Here is a 13,944-nt window from a genome sequence, read left to right on the forward strand (position 1 = left end):
TTATGTGTGGCCCAAGACAATTCTTCTTCTTCCATTGTGGCCCAGGGAAGCCAAAAGAAAGATTGGACACCCCTGCTCTAAAGATTCAAAGCAGTAAGATTAATATTCCTTTTTTTTTTTTTTACCTTTTAGAAAACATTTCTCATTCAAAAACAGAAAAGGATGTCCTTAGTTTAATGCATGTTGATAAAACTACTTTTTAGGATTCGTGTAATCTCTGTTATCACCCTTGTCTATTCCAATTCTTAAGCTTCTCCAAAATGGCAAAGTTATGAAAATGTGTAAGAACTGTTTCTGTATATTAAGTAAAATAAAAAATGGAAGACTTTAGGGGAAAAAATCATAGATACCCAGACATTTTACTGTATTCATTTTTATTTTTATATTTTTGTTTATATTAGGATATTGTACAATTTTCAAAGCTAATAACAGAAATTTTTGTATGTATATTTAAAGCATAACAAAATAAAAGTATTTCACAAAAGATGTCCATATTACAGTACTATTGAAATATGAGGCACAGGGTAAGTATGCATTTGTGGGTTAAAAACATAATACATTCATTTTAAAGAATAAACATTTAACGTGAATAACATTTTGGTTAAAATAAATATCATAGTAAATGTTAACAGCAACACCTGAAGTATATGGATACAAGAAAGGTGTTTTGTAATAGATACTACGTTGAATGGTAAAGCATTCATGAAATGGCTGTAATATCTTACTAAATTTACAATCATTGCACATTGTTGAGCACTTTATTTATATAGAGATACCCTTCATCCACCATTCCTAAACCTTACCATACAAAACAAAGTTACTCCATATTTTCACCCGGGTAACTGGTACCAATGTCTAAATAAGGTTTAGAATAGATATAGCTTTCATTTTACTGCTCCTCAAATCAATTCAAAAGTTTAACTTAATCAATACAAAATTTACTTATGAACACATATAAAGAACATTTTATAGGTGACTATATAAATTAGAGCTTCAAATCATCTTCATAATTCTTTGAAATTATTCCATTCAAAATTAAAATTTGATTTTTACACAGTGGTTTCTTCAGGAAAAATATGAACATTTAGATTTAAAAAGATATAATATTCGAAGCAAAAAGTTTCCACATGTAGAAATAATGAATTTCCCTGATCATTAAATTCTTCCCAGCTATTTCCTTCTAGCAGATATATTCACTGAGAAGAAAAGCTTAAATCTTTACTTAAAAGTCACTTTGAGGGGTCAAGCTAATGAATTTTAGATCTATGTATTCTTAAAGATTGCAAGAAAAAAAAGAGAGTATCTGTTCCAACCAGAGAACATTTCATCTCAATTATATTACATTAAAATGAACATGACATTAATGGTCAATAAGAATAATTCTTCTCATACTTCTAGGAATATATCTATGGATGCTCAGTATAAATGTTAAAAGTCATTAAGAGTGTGAGAAAAACAATGCATCTAGCCCTCAGGAAAAACAAACAAACAAAACAGATTTCCTTTACCTATTCCAAAATAAAATTACCCTTCAGAAACCATACATAACTGATTAGATTTCAGAAAACAAGAGTTCAGACTTTTTGCCCTTTATACATTTTTTAAGTTTACAAATGCTTGAAAGCATTCAAATGAGTGTAAGAAAAACACATATGAAAAACAAAACCAGCAGTTACATCGGCTAGAGGGAAGTGTTCTTTGAACATGAGGTTTTCACGTTGGCAGGATAATTCATCCAAGGTTGTAAGATGGCACAGAGTCCTTTAACAGTGACTTCCTCTTGGCCTTTAGGCTTCACAGTTCTGTGAGAAACTGGTCGCCACTCATACGAAAGCATTCAGGGAAAACACATCTGCACAACAGCATTTACGAAATTCTGCCCATTTCCTTAAGCTACACGAAGTGTTACCATCTCAGTCATCTTCATGAACAAATACAGTACTTTACTCAAAAGCTTCTCAATAGAAATATTAATCTCATAACAATTCTGGCTGTAGTCATGGCCAGTTTTCATTTTATTAAGCATATTCTAGAATTACAACCTTGTCAAATGAATTGTAACTGTATCAACATTCACAGGTACAGTATAACACACATCCTTTCTTCCTCTTTAACAAGACCAAACATGCATACAGGGTGGCCCAAATTTTAAAAAGTTTAAAAAAATGTTTTCAATCCAGGAAAAGTGTTGGTATACCAAATATCTTTTAAAAGGGTATTATACTCTCAGAAAGTATGAAACATTAATGGATAAAATGCATATACAATATAAATAAGAAAGTAACTTGAAGAATAATATAAAAAAATTTCTGAAGGGGACCAATCAGAACTTCAATAAAACATGAATAAAAACTTAGGCTTATATTATAGTGTACAATTATGTGTTAAAATGCACTTAAATTTATAAAGAAATTGAAATATAGTACTACAAGGTTATTCAAAGAATAGTCTTCAAATGTACAAACAATAATAAAAACACACAAAAAAAGCCTTGGGCAATGTGCAACTTTAAAAATTATTATCACACCAGCCAAACAAATCCTTAACCACTTTTTAAATGGATTCATTTATACCATTTCAATGCAAAGAGAATATCAAAAATATTAAAACAAAACAAAAAACTCTTCAGTGTCTGACTCACATTTTGTCCCCAAATCTTCACATTTAATAGTTGCATTTTGAATGTATAAGCTAAGAGTTTTAAATGTTTCTCAAATAGTTTGTGTCTACATTTATCATAAGAATCATATTTGAAAACTACTCTGCTAAACTAAAACTAGTACTTCAAACGTTTAAAAATAAAATCATCACAAAAGTTCACAATTGTGTTCATCTCAATGTCCATAAATTACTAAAAAAGAAACAAGTCACATGTTCAGATACTTTCTCTCAGGTATGAGTCTATTCTGATGTGTGCCAAGCTGCACCTTCAATATTTGGCACTGACAGTCTATCTAAACGCAATTTATCAGCAGAAAACTGTAAGAAATTCTATAAACCTTTAGCCATTCAAAACCATCATGTTTCATTTTCTCTCCTAACATGCAATTCAGTTATTCCGAAGTCATTAGGGGGTTGCAAGGAGGTGATTTAGGCGACTGGTACAAAATGAAGCTTATATGAAAACTGGTTAAGGATTCAAAGCACACTAGCTCTGAAATATTAATCTTAACACCAGACATAAATGGGGAGGTATGACTTGCACAAAATACTTTCAATTACTTTGGTTACACTCTTCATGATCTTGCATGTTTAGCTGCTTGCAGTGCATGCATGCATCCTCTTCGCTACGTCATAAACATAGGTGACATCTGGTCGCTTCTCTGGATCTGGGTTGATGCACATATTAACTAACTGTCGGAGCTGTGAAGAAAAACAATAAAACCTGATTAAGACAACTATTTTTGGTTAGCTTACTGAAAGGAAGAAATTATGAATAGCTATAGATTTTACAAGGGAAGTACATTTTCTGACTAAACATTCACTGTACTAGAAATATATATAGGACTGCTGCCAATGATTTTACAATAAGTTAAATGTTCTATGAAGTGCATTGAATGGACAGTATTAATGTCAAGCAAGAAGTATTTTCCACAATCAGAGGCTTTAAAATGGACTCTGTTTTTTTTTCAGAGTTTAATCAGAAGATAGCAGTCACTGAGGACACTAGGCTTGTAACTGTAAGTCTCCAAAAAAACTGTAAATACACACATACATATTTGATCTAGAATCTACTACAACAGACTTAATTGTAAGTTTAAATAGAAGGCAATTAGAGTAGACACACATTTATAATGAACCATTTTGTACAAATATATATTAAAAGTTTTATGTTAAATTTTGTATTAGAGAAAAAAACACTCCTTTAAACTAATTACAGTAAATTATAAGGGAAGTTATAAGTATTATTCCAATCCTTAATTGTGTATAGAGTATTTAAATGTCCTCACTTTATAGATGAGAGAGTTGAGGTTTACTATTTTATTCTATTTATATCATAGAATAAAAGCAGATTTCAATAAGTTAAGAAAGTACCCTCCTATATGGTCCTCGATCCATCGGGTAGAAGAATATAGGATTTTATTCTCAATTCTAATTTCCATCAGTTTATGAAACTATGTGTCAATGTAACATTGTATATGATCTTCATAGACAATAAACTAAGAGGAAAAACTATATTCTTTTGTTTTGTAGGTCTCTTTAGGAACAGTTTAGACATTTTGAGAATTTGCATTAACTCTGGCCATGATATTAGCACTTAGTAAATTTTCAAATTAGCACAATTTCTTCATAGTTCTCAATTTCTACCATAAAATAACTTTCAACCAGAGAAAATACAAGTGATGATTAAAAAGCATGGGCTGAAGATGTTGCTAGTGCTATGGAGAAGGCTAATGACACTGAGAAATGTCATTCTGAAAGAGGAGGTGAGTCAAAGAGTCTGCCAGATGAAGGGTCAGAGTTTGGTAAGTACAGTGAAATGGAAACCAGTCTTGTTGAAGGCACTTTGTAGCTCTGTGCCCTTGGGTAAGTCACTGTCTCTGGAGGTTCATTTCTTCATCTATTAAATAGGGAGGTTGGAGTGGATGACCTATAAGGGCGGTTCTCGTCCTAATCTCTTACATTTTATGATTCTAGCAGAATGAAATTTAATGAATCAATTTTAGCTACATTTGGAAATTCAACAATGTTTCATAGTAATGTTACACCCACTGGGAGAGCCTGAAGATTTGAATTTATATTCCTTGCAAAAGAGCAGAGAACAGCATTAAAAACCCTCAAGGGGTACAGCAATACACAAGGCATTTTATTATGGTGATCTAAGAGAAATTTACATCAGAAAGAGACTGGCATTTTACCAGGTTACCAAAAAAACAAACAAAAATAAATATATTCAGTCATACACAATGCAGAAGAAAGTGGGAAAAGCACTTATAATAACACATAATTTAAAAGATAATGTGTTCTAATGGGTCATCTAGCTGTCAGATATTTTCTTTAGAGATAAAAACAAGAAAGCAAGCAGAAAGAATGGCAGGAAAAGATAACCGTGGTACAAAAAGTTCATTATATTTAGCTAAAATACAACTAGATGCATGCAGTAACAATTTTTTGACTTCCTAACACTGCCACATCCTTCAAGCTGGTTCAGAAACCTTACTTTTCCTGTGTAATAATTCAGAATAGGGTAGAATTTGCAATCACTAAGAATGAATGACTGGCCCTTAAGTTCTCCTGGCATGAGGAAAAACCAAGATTAGAGATATAATGATGCAAGTTTAGCTGAAGAAGACAGTGATTCTCTAGTTCACCAAAGTAAAAAGACAAGAATTGGGAATAACAAAAAGGGAGAAAGACAAAGAATAAGGTAAACAGGTAGTGGGAGTGCCAGTGAGCAGCTGCTTCTAAACTGCTCCTTTAAGGATGGCCTTTCAAAGGGATGACAGGTCAACTGGTAACCTTGTGGCAGGCAGAGCCACAGCACTGTGGAGTTTGCTTTTCCCTCCCCACTTTGATTCAATCTCCACCAAATACGAAGTGTGTCTTGTCATAAAGAGTTTCCTTTTCCAGAAGAATCAACAGGGCTATCACCATATAAAATCAGATATGTGAAATACAGAATATGCATACTTTACTATATTTATGAATCAATCTGTTGATAACTTTTCCTCAATTATTTGTTACATTAAAAAATTAATAAAGTATAAAAAGAAAGAAAACCTATGAAATTAAGATATGCTTTGGGAATGCTCCCACTTATCCACTCCAGCAACATTTCTAGATGATCTACTCTGCAAGAGACACTATGCTGGTGATACTTGATGGCACCGGATAAGACAAAGGACCTGTCCACAAGGGAAGGCTTGTTGTCCAGGATAAGAAGTGAGAGAATGACTCATTTTCCTTTCTAACCATCTGACTCTTTTGTTCTTTCTTTTTGCCCCTCTCTTCCATTTTCATCCATTCATTCAATTGTTCATTCAATAGTTTCCAATGGAGTATTTATGATGTACCAGACACTTTGTTAGGTGGTTAAGGATAAAGCAATAATGAAAAATACACAGCACAGGCCCTTAAACAGCTTACAATCTAGCGGAAGATAGAACAAAGAAACAAATGTGGAAGTGAGGAAATCATAAAAATAATTATAAACTACAAAGTGATAGGTATCTCAAGAGATATCTGTGAGATAAAGGTAAAGATTAAGTGTAGCTGCCCAGAGGAGGAAATAATTACTTTCCTCTTTTTCTAAAATCTGTTTAACTATGAGTTGTTGCACCTCGTTCACGGAGGTATCGATACCCACACAGCTGACAGTATCCTTCTCCATTCTAAGTACTGCAACCCTCATCTTGGGTCACTTTCACATTTATTTGATGTGAATCAATACAAATCTCTTTGATTACCTGGCTGTAATCTTCACCTTCATACCAATTTAGTCTCTGTCTTCCAAGGACACAGCCTGTTTCTTAAAATGCTGTGTCACATCAGAAATGTAAGCACACACTCCCGTCCTTCTGTGTCTCTCCCTCCCTTCCTCCAGTATGGTTGTGTTTGATTTGACTGAGACCATTTCCAATCCCTTTCATCCTGGTCAGCTCTATCCTTTTGGATTTACATCATTCAATTCCGGCCTAGACCTTAACTTCCCTGACGTTTTCTTCCTAGTTTCTTTTGTAGGTTTATCTTCCTTTGAAAAATCTACCAAATGTTGGTACGCCCTAAATATTTTCCTTTCCTTAAGTCTTTTCCCGTTTCACTCTTCCTTCTTATCTTCAACAACTGCACTTACTCCCATGCCTTCAATAACCACCAACATGCTGAGGAACACAGGTTATCTGTCTCCAGCCTAGACCTCTTTGCAGGCTCTGTTCCCATACCTCCAACTGCCTTCTGAGTAGAGCTGCATGTAAATATTCACATTAAACATGTTTAAAACTGAAATATTAGTATTTTTTTCTCCCTAACAGGCTCTTCCTAACAGCACCTTCAACTTCTTAAGTCAAAAATTTGGAATTCATACCAAACATCTCATCATACTTCCTTCCCACCTGCCTAACCATCAGCAACCAGTCCTATTGGTCTCAGGCTCCTTAAACCTTGTGTTTGCTCCTGCCACACCATCTCCATTGCCACACTCTTGGAATAGTCTTCCAGCTGATGGCTTTGCTTTCGGTTGTCTTCCAATTTCCCTAGCACTGCCTAACTAGCCAGGTGATGCTTCAACTTTAAGCATTTCAATGGCTCCTCATACCTCTTAGAACAGCTAAGGCCCTTAGCCTGGCATAATATGAGCCACTAACATCAGTCTCCTGCTTCCCTTTCCAGGCTCCTATTTAGACCCAAACTCCTTCTCCCTTCCCCCACCCCATCCTATTTTCTAACCGTAATAAAGCACTTGTAGTTCTGTGCTTGCCAAACTGCTTTATGCCCCTATATCTTTGTTTATGCTGCTCCTCTAACACCTCCCTCAAAACCCCTAGCTCTCTCATCTGTCTGCCTTACCCAAGCATCTCCTCACTGTATATCTCTTCTCTAAAGTCCTTCCTCATTACTGTGTTTGCTACGTGGAACTTACCCTATTCTACTTGGCCCCCAGTGTACCCTTCACATACTTGTATTAAAGTCCTTATAACACTTTATTGTACTTCATTAAATGTCTGTTTTCTTCTATTAAACTGCAAGATCTAGAGGATGGATACTGGATGAACAGTAAGTGCTCACTGGCTTGCCGAATGAATGAAAGAATGAATGGGTAACTTCTGGCTGAGGAAAAAAGAAAAGGTTTTGTGGAGGTGGTATCTGAGCTGAGGTCTGAAGCAAGAACATAATCTTAATATATAAAAGGGGTGGAGAGAATTCTAAGCAGAGGTAACAGAAGGAACCTTGATTCTTGGCCGAAGAAAGTATGATGTGTGTGAAAGCAATGGCAAGTACTTCTGCATGACTGGGGAGCAACAAGGATGAAATGATAAGCCGAGGTCAAAGAAAAGAAAGATCTAAGGGGTTTCAAATCTATTCACACAGACAATGGGAAATCAGTATTTAAGGCAAGAGGGAGAAATCATTAGACTTGTGCTTCAGCACATATTTTCTTGGTACAAAGACAGACAAAAAGAGAACAATGCCAGCAGAATGCTCAATTAAGTTCCTCTAAGATTTCAGGCAAGAAATAGCATTCATCAGAAGTATTCACCAGGGTATCTGAAATGGGATAACAGAAGTGGTAACACTAAAGGAGGTGTGGCCTGGAGAGGGCAAGAAGGATACTTTTGAGTTTTTAAAGTCATCACTTTTGAGATACTGACACATTGAGATTTGAGTAGAAATATGAATGCTTGAATTTTGGGTTTAATTCTGCATTCATATCGAGATAACTGAATTGTATACATTAAATAACTTTCGTGAGTCTACCAGATCTAGATTATGAAGATAAAGGAGACAGCTCAAGTAAAAAGTTGTTAACCTATATTAAACAATCATTTTTAATTATATGCTTCTCTTCAATACTCATGTGTTGATTTAGTCTTGCTTAATGGCAGGTATCATTCTGGATAAAAATATTTCATATTTATATAGAACTTACCATTTTACAAAATCTTCCATATAATTTTAACAGTTATTTTTAAAGCACCATAATCTCCCACAACAGTCTCATTTTATAGATGAAAAATCCAAGAATGAATTAAAAAAATTAATGGTGGAACTTGAGTTGGAACCCAAGGCATTTGATTTTTTTCAGGCAGGTCTTTTACCACTTGCCATTGTTGACAGCTTGTTTACTTTTACTTTTACCTACTTGTTCTTTTGGTTTGAATTTCTCATGATGCTTAATACAGCTATATATACATGATGATTATTAGTAACACTAATTTCAAATCATTTCCATTATAAAGGGATGCCACTTGATTTAAGGTATCATCTGAGTTCCAGTCAGGAGACATGAGTGACTAGATATTAACAGGTCATCATAGAATGGAGAAAGTAACATAGTTTATTCCACTCAGAGATTGGTCTGACTTTTATTCAGTGAACACAGTGATAAGATGGTTCAAATTTCACTAAGGGTGTCCACCTGACATGTTGTTTGTTTTCCCTTAAGCAAATCGGCAGAATAGAATCCAGGTTCTTGTCAAAGAGTATATAACCTTAAATAGTGTGCCATGTAGTGGGTCCTATCAAATTCTTGTTGAGAATTAAAATTTAGGGAAGACTCTGTAATGAATAAAAGTCATCTTTACAACTTTGGGTAATCTAAGTTCTATCCTTTATTAAATTAGACCACCAGAAGGCTGCATCCTGGGAGCACATTTGTTTATCCTGCTGACAAAGCGCCTTTCCAAAACTGTGCTTTGATACTTGCTTTTGGATTTTATCAAACATCACTTAGGTATTTGCCGTAAAATTGATGTCGAAGACACTGCTTAGTACATTACTCAAAGATCTTCATATGAGATATTTATACCATAATTTAGCAGGAGAAAACTTTGTCTTCTGTGAGGAACTATTAATAGTATATTTCCCCCTTATAAGCAGAAACTAATTTGCTTACTGTGTTTCCCTTTGTGCCATGAGATAAAGGAAGCAATAACTAAATGAGAACCTCAATCACAGCAAGTCTGTTGGTCATAACACGTATACATTTACATTCCCTTCTATCCCTGGTTCTGAATTTTACTTAAATGTCCTTTCTAACAACAGGTAAGTCATGTCCATTGCAATAAATTGTCTCAAATATTTCTAAAGAAAAGTGGATTGTAAATTACAGAATAGGAGATTTATATAGGCTGAATTCTGAATTTGATGTAATTTTCCTTGGTATTTATGAAATAACTATTTGTTGTTCTAAAGATATACTTAAATAGACCTGTTACTCTAGTGGGGGTAAAATAAGTTGCAAAAGTCTTTTGGTATAATAAGGGGAAAAATCACAAGTAACCTACTTTTACGTTATAAACAACCACAGACTAAGTTTTATGCCTTTAATGTTAATAATTTGATTTAAAAATGTGAATTCATATGGATCCATGAATAGTCTCTTGTAAGACTAAATAACAATTATAAACAAGGTCACATCTCACTCCTTCTTTTAATGAATACAAAATTATAATACCACTTTAAGATTGTAGAGTTATTTGTGCTCCTGCCATCATGAATAGGAGGATAAAATAGTCACCTGTGTATTATAAACCAGGAATTGTATTAAGAGCTAGGGTTTAAAATTTATTAATTAGAAGAAGAGAAAAACCCATTTTTACAATGTTAAATATACGTAATAGGTTGACTCGTGGTTACTAGGGGGTCACTTTTTGCAGCTAGTGAACATACCTGGGGTTATATAGTACTTAGACTTAGATATTCCACAGAATTACTAGTTTTTCTAAGACTCCGATGGAGAACTGAAAATATAGTCCCCTGAACATTTTCAGATCAAAATATATCTCCTTATGCTTTTTGAGATAACTCTAGGGTTTCAACTAAATGCTAGTTCCAATGCTTGACTAAAGAAAAACTATTTCCTAAAAGCTAATATTTAATATTTATGAACGATTCTATGCATTTTACATGATTTAATTTATTCAATCTTCATAAAAACTCTATGGGGTGGACACTACTGGTATGTACAATTTTATAGAGTAGTAAAATTTCTAAGGCCACAAAGACATAGGGGCAAAGTCTGGATTTGAACCAAAGCAGTCTAGCTCCAGCGCCCAAGCTTTTATATACAGTACTATATTATACTGCCCGGGAAAATTCCAACTTGATCTGCAGGGTCCCTCACGCCCACCTCTGCACAAAGGTGGGGTGACCTTCCACACAGTCAAAGATAGATTGTTAGGTTATTAGATTTTCAAAAGAATGTTAGCTGTAACATCAGTTCCTCGGGTTTCTAAAATTAATGGATCTGCCTTCACATTTCATAGGCCAATTCTGATCAAAAAACAAACCAAAAAATTTTCTCTAGAGTTCTGCAAAATTCCCAATAAGATACAGGCCTACTTTATCTGTGAGGGATATATTTAAATGATGACACCAAAATATTCAGATTATTATGACTAGAGGGATAATTTTAATGTTATTTCTAATCTGACTCATGAAATGGCAGTAAACTCCCTCCAAATGAAATATAGTTGATTTTTGTCACAGAACAATTTCTTTACTCCGGATTACAAACTTACATGGTGACCTGATGAACATAAGAAATACCGCTAAGTTTTTTTTTCCAGATATCAAATAATCAAAATGAGATAAAGATCTTAGACATCTCCCTCAGTGTTTTACATTTTTTAAAAGTTTCTGTTAACCTCTGGAAGGAATAAAGTTATTTTAAAAACTTTTAACATTTATCCCATATTGTGCAATGATTCTAAGTACTACATTCTTAACCATGTTCAAGGAAAATGTGATCAGATAATAAAATTAAGAATTTCATATCTATTCCGTCATGTCAGGTTTCAATTTCTAATAGTATTAGTCAATCACTTGTTCAAAACATTTCTTATCCTTGAATTGAGGGAGTTAGCTTTCTACTTATTGCTTTAAATTTTAGAAATAATTCCAATATCAGTAGATATTACAACATTAATAAGAATAAATACAACTAAGTAAGCATTTCATGGTTTATGTTATCTCAGAAAATTTAGTTTGCATCACTTTCTACTTGTTTGTAAAAAATGTCTACTTTCTTGCTTTTATAAAAATTGTTTTATATGTTAAAAATAAGGCAAAAGTAAAGGTCTGAATATACAAAAGCCTTTGCAAAATCAGAGAAAACTGTTTAATTCAGATGCTTCACAAAAATTTAAAAAGCAACACAGAAACATTTAAATGAAACAAAGTATATAAAGTAAAAATAAAATGGATTCTCTACAACATTCCTAAGGGATTACGAGGTCATTAACCGTAAGGAAATTAATGAATGTTCTCAATAAAGTAGAGAAAATACTAATATATTTTGATCTGTATATTTCTAAAGAGATATAAAAGCAAATAGGTTGATACCAGAAATATTAAAAAGAAGACAGTGTTAACAGTCATTGTTGTCAGGGTGATAACCCAATTACAGATCAAGTTCAGTCACGTACAGGTAATAACAATAGGGCTCTTTGTGCGTTATAGCTTTAGGTCACTAACACAATTCTCAACAGAATAATAAAGACTAGTGCTATTGGTACTGTTTCTTTTTCACCCCCATCTTAATCCCTCTGAGACCAATTATGTTATGTCAGCCTCCCGGATATACCCAATTTCCATCTACCCAAGGACACATTTTAGCACCCCAAAGTGGGTCTAATACATTAAAGTACACTATATTTTGGAGCTTTAGATATTTATACAAAATGATTAGGTGTATCCAACTTGTACACCAAAGTGTCACTAGTGATTGACTTGGGGGTAAAGGGAAAGGGAAAAGAAAGTAATCTTACACAGATATAAGGTAATGTAATGTCTATATTTCACAACTGAAGATCATTCAGTGTCTTTTGAAAACTGTGAAAGTCTTACAGAAAGTTACATGATTTTGTAGGATCCCACAGGACATGTGAAATATAGGACACCGTTTTGGATTCATGTCATCAAGGAGCAAGTCCCCAGTGTCGCTTCAGAAGCATAGGTGAACAAAGAGACTGCTTAACTATATTTTTTAAACAAAAATAGAACATTCAAAGCTTAAAGATCTAATCTTACATGGCAACTTTCAGCAAGGTGGCCAACTGATATTGTAAGTGATGAGAGTGTTAAATTTACTAAAACAATTTATAGGAAAGAAAATCAAATGTTATTAATAGTGTTTGAGATAATACTGTTAATTTTAATAAATAATGGCACAATTATATATTATTGATTTTATTATATATCTCTCTCTACATTTTAAAGTAAAATACTCTTACCTCAGCATTTGATTACGTTTGCAGAGACTGCAGAAATATTTGTACAGAATTACCTTCAGACATTATTTGTGCCATATAAAATAATGTCCTTCTTTTAAATAATCTTGGGAAAATGTATTAGAAAAAAACCCTCTAACAACAACTTAAACAACTGTGGTTAATTTCCAGCAACAACTCCAGAAAACTTACATAGATCTATTAAAATTTGTAAATCTAGCAATTACAAACTAAAAATATTTGGACTGCTCAAATGAATAAAAAAGTTTTATAAACTTAACTTCAAAGATGCAAAAATAATCTCTACGTGACACTTTCATCTTGTTTTTTTTTTCTTATTTACATAAAGCAGTTATTTTCATGAACCAAAACAAAGGTCATGGTTTTTGTTACTGACTTAACTCCCTTAAAAATCTTCTTTAAATATACTCTAAATTTAAAAATAAACAAAAATTATTTATAAATATTCGGTTTGAAACCCAGTTATATTTTTAAAGCTTTCATTTAGTGATTTCCTTTCCTTAACAGTAGCCATTTGAAAACAAAGTATTAGTAAAATTATGACAAACTGTAACTTTTTTTGTTCAATATATTATTGATCAACATGTTTGCTATCTTGAGATATATGCTTGGTTTTTCATACTCAAATATATGGAAATAATTCCTACCCTTCTGCCGTTTCCTCATTCTTTCCTTTCAATGTTACACTGCCCCTGAGTTACCATAAGCCAGAAGAGCGTTCTAAGCAAATGCCTCATTGTGCCTCTGCCCTCTAACCTGCTATGCTTCTAGGGAAGGAGATTCCAGATAAATATGGTGAGTGAAAGGGTTAAGAACAGAGAGGAGAAAAATAAAGAATTAGTAAGTCTAAGAGTAAAAATCATGAAATGCTCATTCATAAAACACCTGAGAGTTTACTTTGGGCTCTGTGTTCTTGTAACACAAACAGGGGGATGCCATGCCGCATGGGTACCACTGTGATGTCCAGTGTTTGCTCTAAACATTGTCTAGGTCTCTATTTACTCATATGTAAAGTGGAAATGATGCCATTGCC

The 13,944-nt window shown here is 33.5% G+C and overlaps 1 protein-coding gene across 1 annotated transcript in view; it reads right to left on the reverse strand.

Annotated features, from left to right (window-relative positions):
• Window positions 1–357: 357 nt before the first annotated feature.
• The window catches only part of NEK7 (NIMA related kinase 7), a 157,116-nt gene continuing 143,529 nt past the window's right edge, over window positions 358–13,944 (reverse strand). Inside the window, exon 10 of the mRNA XM_054488015.2 lies at window positions 358–3,363. Within this exon, the coding sequence (XP_054343990.1) occupies window positions 3,253–3,363 (111 nt within the window). The 3' untranslated portion in view covers window positions 358–3,252. The remainder of the gene's footprint in view (window positions 3,364–13,944) is intronic.

Source organism: Pongo pygmaeus, chromosome 1 (assembly GCF_028885625.2).
Source record: "Pongo pygmaeus isolate AG05252 chromosome 1, NHGRI_mPonPyg2-v2.0_pri, whole genome shotgun sequence".
Taxonomy (NCBI): Eukaryota; Metazoa; Chordata; class Mammalia; order Primates; family Hominidae; genus Pongo; species Pongo pygmaeus.